This window comes from Rhagoletis pomonella, unplaced genomic scaffold (genome assembly GCF_013731165.1).
Source record: "Rhagoletis pomonella isolate Grant_MI unplaced genomic scaffold, Rhpom_1.0 Rhpom_scaffold_00010, whole genome shotgun sequence".
NCBI lineage: Eukaryota > Metazoa > Arthropoda > Insecta > Diptera > Tephritidae > Rhagoletis > Rhagoletis pomonella.
This window is the reverse complement of record NW_023458564.1, coordinates 13,283,233-13,296,431: the sequence shown is the minus strand read 5'-3', so window position 1 is coordinate 13,296,431 and position 13,199 is coordinate 13,283,233. Positions and strand designations below refer to the sequence as shown.

Here is a 13,199-nt window from a genome sequence, read left to right as displayed (position 1 = left end):
AATACTAATGCATGAAAATCCTAACCTCAAAAAAATCACCCGTTATTTTGCAGTTTTTAGCTCATTCAATTTTAGTCTATAGTTGATGTATGGCATACTTTTGACGATGTTGGGATTTTTTCTTCCATATTATCTAAGTATGTTCGACGATTTTTTTTAATGAAGAAAATGAGCAACGTCTTCATCAAAAAAAATATATATATATTAAAAATCAACGATAAGTCGCAGCTATGTATTTTAAACTTGCGCTTTATTTGAATTGATCGGGCTACAAAACTGCATACTCAAAATATGTATTTCTAGGAAATCTAATTAAAAAGTTTGTTGATTTTTTCATGTTGCGCATAGATTAAACTTTGGATTTATACGGGTTTTGTTAAAGTGTAAGCTGCATTTTTATAAACAAATAATTAAAGTTATATAATTTTAAAATAAATGGCGAATCTAGTTAACATGTATAAAGTTTTGATAAGCACTTGAAATGTCAAGTTTTAGTACTGAATTCAAAGAAGATGTCTCTTTTATCCATTCATAATAACTTAAAAAAATTTGTTTGTTAAGAAGTGTATCTTAAAATATCTGCCTTGACATTTATGTTAAAAGTGTAAAACATGTAAATGTACCTACATAAACTTTCCCGTGAATACCATCAAATCATTGGTCTTGAAGGGAATCTATGTATGCATGCAAATTAAAAAGTCGATACAATTTACAGTCGAAAAGTATAGTTTTTGTATAGATTTCGTACTGAAGGAACGATTTTATTTCCCAACACTGTGGGGAACTAAGCAAAATGGCCTAGTCTATTTCGCAAATATTCAAATACATAATCCACCAACCGATAATTTTATACAAGGTGGCGCTAAAGTAATCCTCCTATCAGAAAGTGCTATAAGTTTTGCGATTGGCCCCTAATGTCAGTTCTGTTTTGACATTTGTGTAGTAAACACATGCGAAATACACGTTAATAAACAATGTTACGCCACACTGCTCCAGAACGCGGAATATTGCTGACTATTTATTTGACCAAGAGGAAGATGATCATGAGTGATGAGGCCCATTTCCATCTTAGCGGGTACGTAAATAAGCAAAATTTACGCTTCTGGGGCACTGAAAATCCGCGTGTAACCCACGAAGAGCCATTACACCCGCTCAAAGTCACTGTATGGTGTGCTGTTTTCGCTGGAGGAGTCATCGGACCTTTTTTCTTCGAAGACGTCGCGGGCCAAACGGTTAGTGTGAATGGTGAGCGCTACAGAGCAATGATCAACGAGTTCTTTTTGCCACAACTTGATGAATTGGGATTGGAAAACATGTGGTTCCAACAGGACGGTGCAACGGCACACACTGCACGTGCCACAACCGATATGCTGAAGGATGCATTTCCCGGGCGCCTAATCTCCCGTTTTGGCGATTTGCACTGGCCAGCAAGATCTCCTCATTTGACCGCTCCAGACTTCTTTTTGTGGGGCATTTTGAAGTCGCGGGTTTATGTCAACAAGCCTCAGACTCTTGCAGCTCTTAAAGACAATATCCGTCAAGAATGTGAGGACCTATCGCCGGAAGTTTTGGCCAAAGTGATGGAAAATGCCATAAAAAGGGCTCAAATGGCAATCAACTGTGGCGGCGGCCATTTACATGACATCATATTCTCGACTTGATGTAAAAAAAATTAAAAGACCAAATAAAAATAATCCACAAGAAGAATCAAAGTTTTTAATTTTTTTTTTTAAATTACAGCCAAAAAACATCGCAAGGTTACTTTTGCGCCACCTTGTATATTCATTAAGAGACAATTTGTCATCAGTCTGAAATAAAAAAAATATATAAATCGGAAGTGTAAAATAGTATTGTGTTATTAATTCAAAAATAAAAAGTTTCATTTCGCCGACGAAGGGGGGATCTATCCCCCATCTACCAACCCCTGGCTACGCCACTGGTTGACAGCAATAAAAAGTTAACCAACTCTAAGGGCTGGTTGTTCAATGTCTGATTAGCACAAATTGGAAGTAGAAGCTCCCGTTAGATACAACGACTGCTTTATCGATCACATGTTACATGCATGATGTCGAAATCATTGATAGTGTAGTGGTAGTGATAACCAGACATTGAACAACCGGCCCTAACTCGTTGACCAACGTTATTCGTACGCGCTCCAAAGCTAAGGTCGATGACCGCAATAGCCTGCATTTGCAAACCGTATCGAAAAAAAACTCTTCCTTCTACATCGCCTGGAGAGAAATCTAGCAACAACAATCCTAATACTGAGTGTATTACTGGTGTGCAGCAGGGATGATAGATGAGTTTTTTAATTTTGTACCAAATGGCAAAAAAAGTGTACTAAATAAGCCGAAAAAGTACCAGCATTTAAAACACCATACATACATAGCTACATATACATATGTTTTTAGGAGACCGTAATTCGACCTGTTCGGAAAACCTGGGAAGGCGGCGTGCTTATCGAAATGGAGCGCTGTGGCGACCACTCAGCATTTAAGGAAAATGTGTGCACTGCCATTGGCCAGCTTGGAGACGCCCGTATTCTCACTAGACGTTTACTTCTAGAAGCTCTGGGCATGGACTGCCTAACCACGGCCCCAGAAGTGGAGTACGCTATACGCGGGGAATTAGGAGACAAAATGAATGGCCAACTTCGCGTCTCTCTCCTCGCTGTAAACTCGCGAGAACAAAGAATGGCCGTGATGAAAATCGACAAGCTGCCAGGCCGGACTTTTACTGAAAAGGGGAAGTTGCGAGTAGGTTGGATTATCTGCCGTGTACGAGAGCGCGGATGTCCAAAGGCGTTTCCGTTGTCTGGGATATGTCCACAAAAAGGCGGCATGCAAAGGCCCAGACAGAAGCAGTTCATGCTGGAAATGTGATCAGCAGGGCCACATAGCCTCTGCATGTAAAGAAAGTCAAAGCTGCTACCCGTGCTCGGTAGGAGATGGACAGAAAAATGCCAATCACCTGCACGGATCGGGAAGTGTGCAAGGTCTTCAGGGATGCCCTTGCTGAGGCTAAAACAAAGCTTGGGAGAATATGATTAAATTTATACAAGGAAATATGAACAGGAGTAGGGCAGCTGATTACCTGCTGGACCAATTGGTTCTTGAACAAAGAGCAGACGCTGTCATTATCAGTGAACCCTATAGAACAAAGGAAACTTGGCATGTTGACCAATCAGGCTCGGCCGTGATATGGATCGCTAACCCCAACCATCGCGCAGAGAGCAGCGGGGTCGGACGCTGATACGTCTGGGTGAAAATGGCGAAAATCACTCTGGTGAGCTGCTACCTGTCTCCAAACGGCACAGTCCTTGTCTTCAGGGAAAAGCTCGAAGGCCTTGAAGACGAATTCCACGATATAACCGGCCACATAATTGTTGCTGGAGATTTCAATGCAAGAGCCATGGAATGGGTATGCATAAAAACAAACACCAGGGGAAGACTGGTCCTTGAAATGGCAGCCCGCATTGGCATGACCATCCTCAACACCGGAACGACCCCTACGTATCGAAGGCCGGGTTTTAGATACTCTATCCCTGACATAACCCAGGTTTTAGAAAGCCTTCTTCGAAGGGCTGACGGATGGAGAATGATGGAAGACCTGAGAGGTAGCGACCACAACTACATCACCTTCCAAGTCACTGACGCAACGCGAGGGTAAGCACGTAGTATCCCTTGCAGGAAACCAGGATGGAACCCGTCTAGGGTCGATGCTCGCAAGTTCGATACATCACTCCTTGCAGATTCCCAAGGTATTCCACCCACAACGGGAGAGATCCACAACAGGGAGTCTTGTACTAAGCTGGTCGAAGAAACCATGCGCTGCATTCACCGAGCATGCAAAGCCTCAATGCCGCAGAGTAGAGCAAGGTCAGGTAAAAAGCAGGTATACTGGTGGAAGACCGAATTGCAGAGCTGCGAGGGGCCTGCCATAAAATGCGCAGACTCGCAACGCGCGCTCGTGGCAGACCTGAGGCGCTCCAAGTCACACTGGACGTCAAGAACGCCTTCAACTCGGCAAGATGAGACGACATGCTGGAGGCCTTGGAACGGTCATTCAAGGTTCCAACATACTTGCTAGATATGATCCGGGACTACCTCAGAGACCGTTGGCTTTTGTTCGACACAACCGCGGCGCGGCACAGGGGTCTGTACTTGGCCCGGACCTCTGGAGCGCCACGTATGACAGTCTGTTGCGCACGGAAATGCCGGAGAGCGCATTCCTTGTCGCCTTCGCGGACGACGTGGCCGCCGTCATAACAGCAAGAAACGTACAGCTAACACAGCTCAAGTTAAGCCCGGTCAGCCAAAACAGAGATCGTGCTCCTCACCGGAAAACGTATCCCAACAATTAAACACACATGATGGTCGGACCTCGGACTTGTGACAACTTCTAGGTGTACAAAATACCTAGGGGTATTCACATTCTGGGAACACATCCATGATGGCGAACGTCGGCAGCCCGAAGCCATGCCGCAGGAAGCTTCTGATGGCAGCAGTCCAGTCGGTGCTCCTATACGGGGCAGAAATATGGGCCGACGCATTGAGTGTCAAAAAATACCGGATTCAAATATCTTCGGTCCAGCGCAGAGGGGCACTACGCATTACTTCTGCATTCGTACAGTGTCCGCGGACGCGGTTATAGTTATTTCTGGCGTCATGCCAATTGATCTACTTGCTTACGAGCGAAAAGAGATTTACAATCTCAGTGCCGAGATAGGTCAAACAGCTGCCGTGGCAAGGGCGCACGAGCAGCTAATCCAGCAGTGGCAACAAAACTGGAACGCGAGCACAAAAAGTAGATGGACGCACACCCTGATAGCCGACCTTCAAACATGGTTGAACACACCGCACGCTTGATTTCGCGCAGAATGTTAGAAGAAAGATACGAAGACATAACTCCGAACAACATAATTGGGGTAATGATCTCCAGTGCCGACAAGTGGGAAGTAGTTGCGAGATACGTGAAATTCGTACTCCGCTGCAAACGAGAGGACGGATGTCTACTGAGGACACCCGAATGAAACGCCCCTACAAAAGAGCATGCATAAATGCGGTGCTAGATGCAGGATTCTTGCGCGGGCGGTGAGAGTTTGGGTTTTAGAGGGTAGCTCAACACGCTTCAGTGGGAGTCCCACACTCGGGGAAGGTAGTATAGAGACTAGCGCCCCCGGCCAGTGCATAAAACGAACAAAAAATATATAAAAATAAAAATAATAATAATAATACGTATGTTTATAGAGACTAAATTAGCATAAGTCCAAATGTTATGTTACCTACATTTTTAATTAATAAACTTGACATTGAAAAAAAAATTACAAACTCAAAAAAAAACTTTTGGAGGTTTTGGTAGGCAACTTTGTTCGTGGCAACACTTGCTGCAATATACACATGTTTATGCTAAGAACTACATACATAAGTATGTATGTATGGATTTTTGACGCGCTGAAACAGCAGTTTGCTCATGATTTATGAGCCATATGCACAACGCAATGCGTCAACCGGACCGCTAGTTTCCAAGAGTCACTGCATCCATTATTGAATCATGACTGCATCCATAGTTGCAGTGTATTGATGGCAGTGGTGGATACAGGAGAGAGGCGATCGCCCTACACCGGTTTGATGCCAATATTGCATTATTTAATTTATTCTACCAATTAAATTAAATTAAAGTTTTCAAATGTGTGGCAAACTTCCACAAATTTATTTACTTTATTATTTACTTTACCGTATCAATTGACCTAATTTGAAATTTTAAACACAGGTGGCAACTCCCTAAATTTTTCTTCTATATTGTAAGCTAGATCTCTAGCGGTACATCGGTGAAACCTTCATTCAATTCCATGCTTTCGAGTGATGCGCGTACAAATATACAGACAGACAGAGAGCAAAAATTCTAAAAAAATTTTATTTGGCTTCTGTAGCTCTAATAAAAACCCATCAGAGTAAGGTACAGACATCGGCCTGTTACAATTTTATTATAGGTATAGATATAGATTTAATTTATTTTACCAATTTAATACAATACAATTTTTTCAAACAGGTGGCAGCCCTCCCTAAAAATATTTTCGACAGTAAAATTTCCTAAAACTCTTCAGTTTGATACCCATATTGCAATATTCAATTATCTAATAAATTAAATTAAAATAAAACTTTCAAACAAGTGGCAACTCTAAAAAAATATTTTTGGCTGTAAGCCTTCTTAAGCCTCTTTCTTTTGACGCCCATATTGCAATATTCACTTTTTCTTATCAATTTACTTCAACTGCAATTTTCAAACAGGTGGCAACTCTGTAATTTTTTTCTTTCTATATTTTAAGTTAGACCTCTAACAATACATCAGTGGAAACTGCATTCAAATCCATGCATTCGTTTTCGAGTGATACGCTTGCAAACATACAGACAGACAGATAGACAAAAATTCTAAAAATGGTTGATTCGGCTTCTCGTGCTCTAATAAAGACCACCCACATTAATTTTTCTTCAATATCTATAATGTACAGACACCGACCTGTTACAATTTTATTATGTATTTAGATATATAATAAGTTCACAAAAATTTTAGACACGTGGCAATTCTATTTAGAAGTTAGTATGGTAGAGCGGTGAAGCTTTCCATCCAAATGGTGCTTCACTTATTAAATTTGATGGAATATTGTGGAAGATGTGGAGCTTTATTGACCGGAAACAGTGCTTTCAGCTCTTTACAGTACATATGTAGATAGGTACTGATTTCTCCAGGTTTTCGTGTTTCTGTAAATTACCGTTATATGGTAGGTGGGCGTGGTCATTGCCCGATCTCAAAGATTTTCAGCAGCTTGGTTACAGTCCGATTTCGCCCATTTTCAATACCAACCTGCGTTGGATAAAGGAAAACCTATATACTAAATTTCCTTGGGATATCTCAATTTTTGATCGATTTATTGTTTACACGGACGGCCGGGCGGACGGACAGACATGAATTAATCGACTTCTCTATATATGGCTCAATGGAATTGAATTCAGTGCTAAATATTTGAATAAATCATTCGGATTTAGATAGCGTTTTAAGAAATTTATCTGGGAAAAATAAAGCATTTAGTGTGGGATTCACAGTGCTTAGTTAAACGATTGTTAACTTAACGACCAACAAGAGTTTAACTTTGAATTCATATTCAAAGTCACATAGTTAACAATGGAAATTCATATCGCCTGAAAATTTACAAATTCTAAAAATCATTACTTTTCTTTCAAATTTGAAATTCGTTCCACAGAAAAAATTTAATTTAATTAATGGTTAAAACTTTTGTCAGTAGTTAACTTTGCACTGTGAATGCAGCCCTTACACCATTACATTCATAAAAAATACAGGGCATTTTAAAAATGCGTATAATTTTCGTCATAAATTGATATAATAAATTTTTTTGCTTCTAGTTCAGCTTTCGTCAATCAAAATATTTACCTCAAAGAGGTGTTTTATTTGATTATATCTACTTTTATAATCCAATGCTGTGCTACTGCTAACAATTTTTAGTAGCGATTCAAGAACGAGTTCTAAGCCCTACGGTAGCATGCTAGGAAATATGCACCTGCCACCGGTGACTTGAGTGGTTTAAAGGCGTTCACCGCCCACCTGGGGTGTGTGCTCAGGGGATATTTCCTTAACCACTATCCAGTTTCCTCTGTTGATTTTTCATTTTGTTCGGTCCGATTTGTCTCGGAATATGAGATAGATCCTGTAAAGTGAGTAGCGAGGAGAAGTCTGATCTTCTCTTCCCCACTGCCAGTAAAGCTCCTATCGCTCTTTAGTAGATTTGCAGATGAAATAGTTTGTTTTTTCTGTTAACTTATCCCAGCCATCTAGCCTCCATTGTATTTTCTATGCCTTCACATGAGCTCTTAAGCTTATACTCCCTTATCTCTTTGTTATACAGAGACAAGATGTACATGATTTCCGGCGCGTCGGCTTCCCGGTTTGTTTTGAGCAGTTGAACACTCCGAGGGTGTTTGTGACTCCCCAGCCAACATTAATTGAAAATGGAAGGATATCAAGTTGGGAGAAGATTAAGGAGATTGATACAGCGGCATCGAGTCACTATGCAAGCATCCCTCTTAGTTCGTGGTGATTTGTCAGACACTGAAGGAGGTGCCATAGCTCCACTTAAGCCCCACTTAAAGTCGACTCTAAAGTTAGTTGAACCTTTTTTTGACAGATATCCCAATTATGCCAAAAATCTGCTATTAAATTTAGAGTAACTTTGTTTTGACTGTAACTGAGGGCCTAAAAATGTAAATTTGGGATTATAACCTAGTTTGTAAGATGCACGATTCGTAAGATTCAAAAGAAACACGAATATAATTTTAACGGTACTTCTGTTCATTTTAATACGTATTTCGGAAAAACTGTAAATTCATTTTATGAAATTCTTTGTATGAGTTAAACAATAAATTAAATTAATTAATAAATTCACATTTTACATACATTCAAACATGTATGATTGTATCATTTACGCGCAGTTACATATTTACTTTTTATCCTCTGACTTTCCCACATCACGTGTCATTTGCACGTATTCTTGTATTTGCCGCAGTTGTGTCCAGTATATTTCCATCCATAGAGCATGTGCCGCTTCATATTCACTACCATAAAAATTATACTGAGACCATTGGGTGTCATTTTGAGTTTCTTTAGCTTTTTCTGAAGAATTCTTTTCCCCTTGTGTTTTAGAATGTTTTGTCTTGTTAGTTCCTTCCGCGCTATCTTTTCCTTTTGAAACGCTATCTTCTGTTCTTTTCTTGGTCGATGTTGCGACTTCAGAATCAATTTCTACCGTCTTGCTATTACTTTCGCTGCCATTTTCTTCTTCATCGCAATAATTTTCTTCAACTTCATCTTGATCATACTCTCCATCTTCCACTTCTTCATCATTTCCCATTTCATCTTCCTCTTCAATTTCATCGTCGTTTTCCTCATCCTTATACTCGTCTCCAATGTCGTCGTCGTTTTCTTCATATTCATCTTCCTCTTCAATTTCGACGTCGTTTTCTTCATCTTCATCGTCCCCTCCAGATTCCTTACTTGAATCTGGATAGGGAAATAATAATTCCGGATCGACTTCATAGCTGGACCCGGTTCCAGTTTCTGACGACGAATAATATCCATTTTGAACGTAACGTTCAGGCTCGGTATCAGATGTTACAATTCCAGAAGAAGCGCTAGTGGTATTGCGTTCATTGAAGCCACTGCTTCCTCCACGCTCCGAATTAGATCGAGAATTCAAGGAATTACTGGCACTAATCGTAGGGGACGGATCTTCCTCACGGGAACGTAAAACGGAATCGTTTAGAGCAGGCGAGTCAGAATGCGATTGTTGATGTGGCGGAATTTCAATCTGAAAAATATATAAGACAACATCTGTTTTACATTATTTCCAAGAACTTACCTGGGCACCTACATTTACTGTTAAATTATGAATGTGTTTAAGATTATACGACATACGTTGACAAGGGGGAACAACATCAGGTATTGTATTGTTTGGTTGATTATGAGCTGGTGAAGTAAAGTGCTTTACTTCAGAAACTTCTAAACTCTCTGATATAGATTGTGAATTTTTCAAGTCACTAGCTGTTTCCGTAGTATTGACGAACTCTTCAATAGAATCCTGCATTCTTGAAGGCGTTGCAACCGAAAGAATAAAAGTTGCTTTATCAATCTCGTTGGAACCAGTTTCTTGGTTCAGGCTGCTGGAATATTCCTCAGCATTGAAATTGGCATAGTCAGAATATATATCATGTTTATTCTCTGCTAAGTTATTTTGGACTGGCTGGTCGATAAGCATAGACTTATAAGCAGTTATCTTGTTAGATATGTGTGGTTCTAATCCAGTTTCTTCAGTCTGTTGAAAGTAATAGGATTAATATTTTTGAGCTGAAATAAATCAAGTTTGCTTAAACTTACCTCTTTCAATGAATTATCAGAGTTCGTAAGAACTGCTTTTTTATAGTCATCAAACAAATCTATTGGCGGTTTCTTTTTAGCTTCGCGTTCTTTAGCATCCATTTGACTTTCACAGCTATTAGGATCGACTAGGAATTCGAATAGTGTAGGAATAGCCGCTTTTTGCATTAGCACAGATTGGTATCGAGAAATATCTTGTTGGCTACTACGAAGACTGTCTGCGGCAATGCTACTAGCATCATCAATGGTATTCGAAGAAGGGAGTTGCTGTGAAGAACCCTGGCGTGAGTCTTGGGTAAGCTTATGTGAAGGTGAGAGTATTAGATGGTTACATTCAGGTCGTTCTAAAAGATTTTCCTGTATATTTAGTGCACTATCTTTGGAGTCTACGCGAAAAGTATTTGTATCAATTGATGAACTTGTGTTAATAAAATTATCAGTTTGATTCTCTTTATTCTCTTGTGTATCTGAAAAGGAACTGTGGTCCTGAGATGCTAAAGGTGCTAAAGGCTCACATCCAAATTGGCCAAAGTAGTTTTGATCTTTTTCCAAATTTGAAAAATCCCAAATGTCATACTCCTGCTCATTTTGAGCAATTTGTCTTTGTGGAAATTTTAGAACATTCATACCATTACCAATACGCGATATAAGACGTGTTAATGTGCAACGGTCTTTCTCAGAAGCTACGAAATTAATAGCAATGCCATGCGAACCAAAACGTCCTGCCCGTCCAATACGATGCAAATAAGTTACCATGTCATTCGGTAGTTCCAAATTGATAACCAAGTTAACATGCTCGGAATCAACCCCCCGGGACATAAGATCGGTTGTTATAATAATTCTCGATTTGAATTCTCGAAATTTATGAAACATTGCGAGTCGAGTTTTCTGATCCTGAGCGCCAGAAATAAGTTCGCAAGGCCAACCTTCTTTTTCCAAATAGTTGCAGTAGGAGTTGGCGCGCGATTGGGAGCCAGCAAATATCAAACACTGCTTAAATGCTACACGTCCAAAAATAACCCGAAGGCCTTCTAGTTTTGACTGCATTTCTAATATACTCGTTTTTTGTTCTGGGATTTCATAGGCGAATTGTTTAATTCCAACTAATAGCGTAGCTCTTTCCTCAGTTGAAATTAGTAGAGGATTACGCATTATCTTCGCCAACTCTTTATCTAAGCCGTCACAAAATGTTGCACTACATGCAATAGTTTGCTTTTTTGCCGGCAAAGCATTTTGTATACGACGCAGATCTTGTCGAAAAGATTGGGTGTACATTTTATCTGCCTCATCCAGCACTAGCAATCGCATCTTTGAGGTATTAAGCACGTTGTTTTGGATTAAATGAAGTAATCTTCCTGGAGTGCCCACAACAGCTTTGGCACTTTGTAAACGCTTTCTATCCTCAGCGACATCTAGACCTCCAATTACACTCACAGCACGGAAATTGCTGCAGCAACTCCCAATTTGATTTAGCACCATTTCGATTTGTATGGCGATCTCCCTCGTAGGTACTACAATCAATGATTGGGGCTCTAGCAAATCCATTCGGTAAGCTTCTAGAATTATCGTGCAAAATATTAAAGTTTTTCCGGTTCCTGATTTCGATTGTACAAGTAAATCTAAATAAATAAAAAATAAAAAATTTTGCTATTACATTTTAGCGGAACTCTCCAACATATGTCAAACATCCATTTTGGGTACTGTTTAGTTATTTGTACAAAGATGTTGGGTTGCTGTGCCCAAACGCTTGACCCGAATCAAAACATTTTTGCCCACGCTTGTAGACAAAAGTATACGCTTGAAAAAAATAGTATACCTGTGCAGTATTTTATTAATAATTTCGGTTAGAAATATGGTATTTTTTTGCAAATTTTCCGTGCTGAGCTGTCAAACACGAAAAATATCCACGAAATATGTCTGCAATACGTGTTTAGCACCTCTTCTTCGCCAACACAGAAAGGAGAATTCTACTTAGTGAGAGTTATAATCCCTAAGTGCGGCCGAAGACCGCCTACGCAGAAAGATGATCTCTGCAAAAGGTGTTCAGACCCTCTTCTTCGGTAACACAGAAAAGAGAATTCTACTTAGTTAGGGTTATAATCCCCAAGGGCGGCCGAAGGCCTCGTACGCAGAAAGGTGTTCTCTGCAAAATGTGTTCAGCCACCCTTCTTCGGCAACACAGAAACGAGAATTCTTCTTATAACGGAGAATTATAATCCTTTTGCAAAAAATACCAATTTCCACTATTTTTAAAACAACTACCAAGGGCCCTGTGGTGGGGTGAGGGAGGGAGGGGTGGCTCTTCATAAAGCGCGGTCCGTACTCCTTCGTTTAGGAATGATTGGGGCCACTCCCTCTTCGCCACCCACCACCACAAAATCGTTGTACAATTAACTAAACATTTCCCTGCATATTTTGCGTGACATTAGTTTTCAGCACTTTTTAATTACCTAGTCCCGACTTTCCCATTGGAATCGACATGGCCTGAATAGCTGTAGGGTACACAAATCCTGTTTTCTGCAACCCTTTGCGTACTGCTTCTGACAGCAACATTTTGCTAAACGGGGCCAGTTCCTTAAGTTTTATGTCCTCTGTTCGGACTTTACCTTCCAGGCTATGCGCAACATTTCCTGCTTCCATTTTTGTGCCTCGCACAATTTTTTCAATTTAATCAAGGAAACCGGTAAAATAATTTTGCATACTTGCAAAACTTCACATTTAAATCAGCTGATTGTCTACTAGAGTAGTGATGAGCTGAACCAATACCCAATACTCGGTACCCAATACTTGAAGAAAATTTCGGTACCCAATACTTTCTTTTCGGTACCCGACACCGATTCGATACATTAAGGGCCGGTTACTCAATGTCTGGTTAACGCTAATCCGCGGTTAAACATAGTTGTCGACGTTACCGACTCCCTGTTGTATGCATGGAGTCGTAGACGTCGATAACGATGTTTAACCGCAGATTAGTGTTAACCAGACATTGAGTAACCGGCCCTAAACCTGACTCGACCGACGGTGTCGGCTGCCACCATACCAAAAATTTATAAACGCTAAGCTATCCGTGACCGCCAAAAGATGTCGCCGATCGGAATCTAAGTTCAGCACCCTGATAAAGGCCGCAAGATGTCGCGACGACAAATCCGATTCAAGAAGCGGTATCGATCACAGGGTGTAGCACTGATGAAAATCCGAGAAATCCGATACAAAGTGACTAAAATGTCGGAAATTCGTAAAGTGTATTGCAAGCT

The 13,199-nt window shown here is 40.4% G+C and overlaps 1 protein-coding gene across 2 annotated transcripts; it reads right to left on the bottom strand.

The window, feature by feature from the left end:
- Positions 1-8,343: 8,343 nt before the first annotated feature.
- LOC118746078 (probable ATP-dependent RNA helicase DDX20) lies at positions 8,344-12,675 on the bottom strand. Of its 2 annotated transcripts, none has more exons than XM_036479835.1 (4): positions 12,396-12,675; positions 9,946-11,564; positions 9,431-9,883; positions 8,344-9,379 (listed from the first exon to the last, which is right to left on the bottom strand). In XM_036479835.1, exons 1-4 carry the CDS (start codon positions 12,583-12,585, stop codon positions 8,513-8,515), a joined length of 3,129 nt encoding a protein of 1,042 aa, XP_036335728.1. In that variant the 5' UTR covers positions 12,586-12,675; the 3' UTR covers positions 8,344-8,512. The 2 variants fall into 2 exon arrangements, with proteins under 2 accessions (XP_036335728.1, XP_036335729.1); XM_036479836.1 differs by having other exon boundaries at positions 9,443-9,883.
- Between the last annotated feature and the right edge of the window lie 524 nt (positions 12,676-13,199).

Coding starts and splice junctions, on each gene's coding strand:
- LOC118746078 (XM_036479835.1), bottom strand. CDS start 12,585: ATGGAAGCAGGAAATGTTGCGCATAGCCTGGAAGGTAAAGTCCGAACA. Junction 11,565..12,395: donor AATGGGAAAGTCGGGACTAG/GTAATTAAAAAG, acceptor TTATTTATTTAG/ATTTACTTGTACAATCGAAA. Junction 9,380..9,430: donor CAGTAAATGTAGGTGCCCAG/GTAAGTTCTTGG, acceptor TATATTTTTCAG/ATTGAAATTCCGCCACATCA.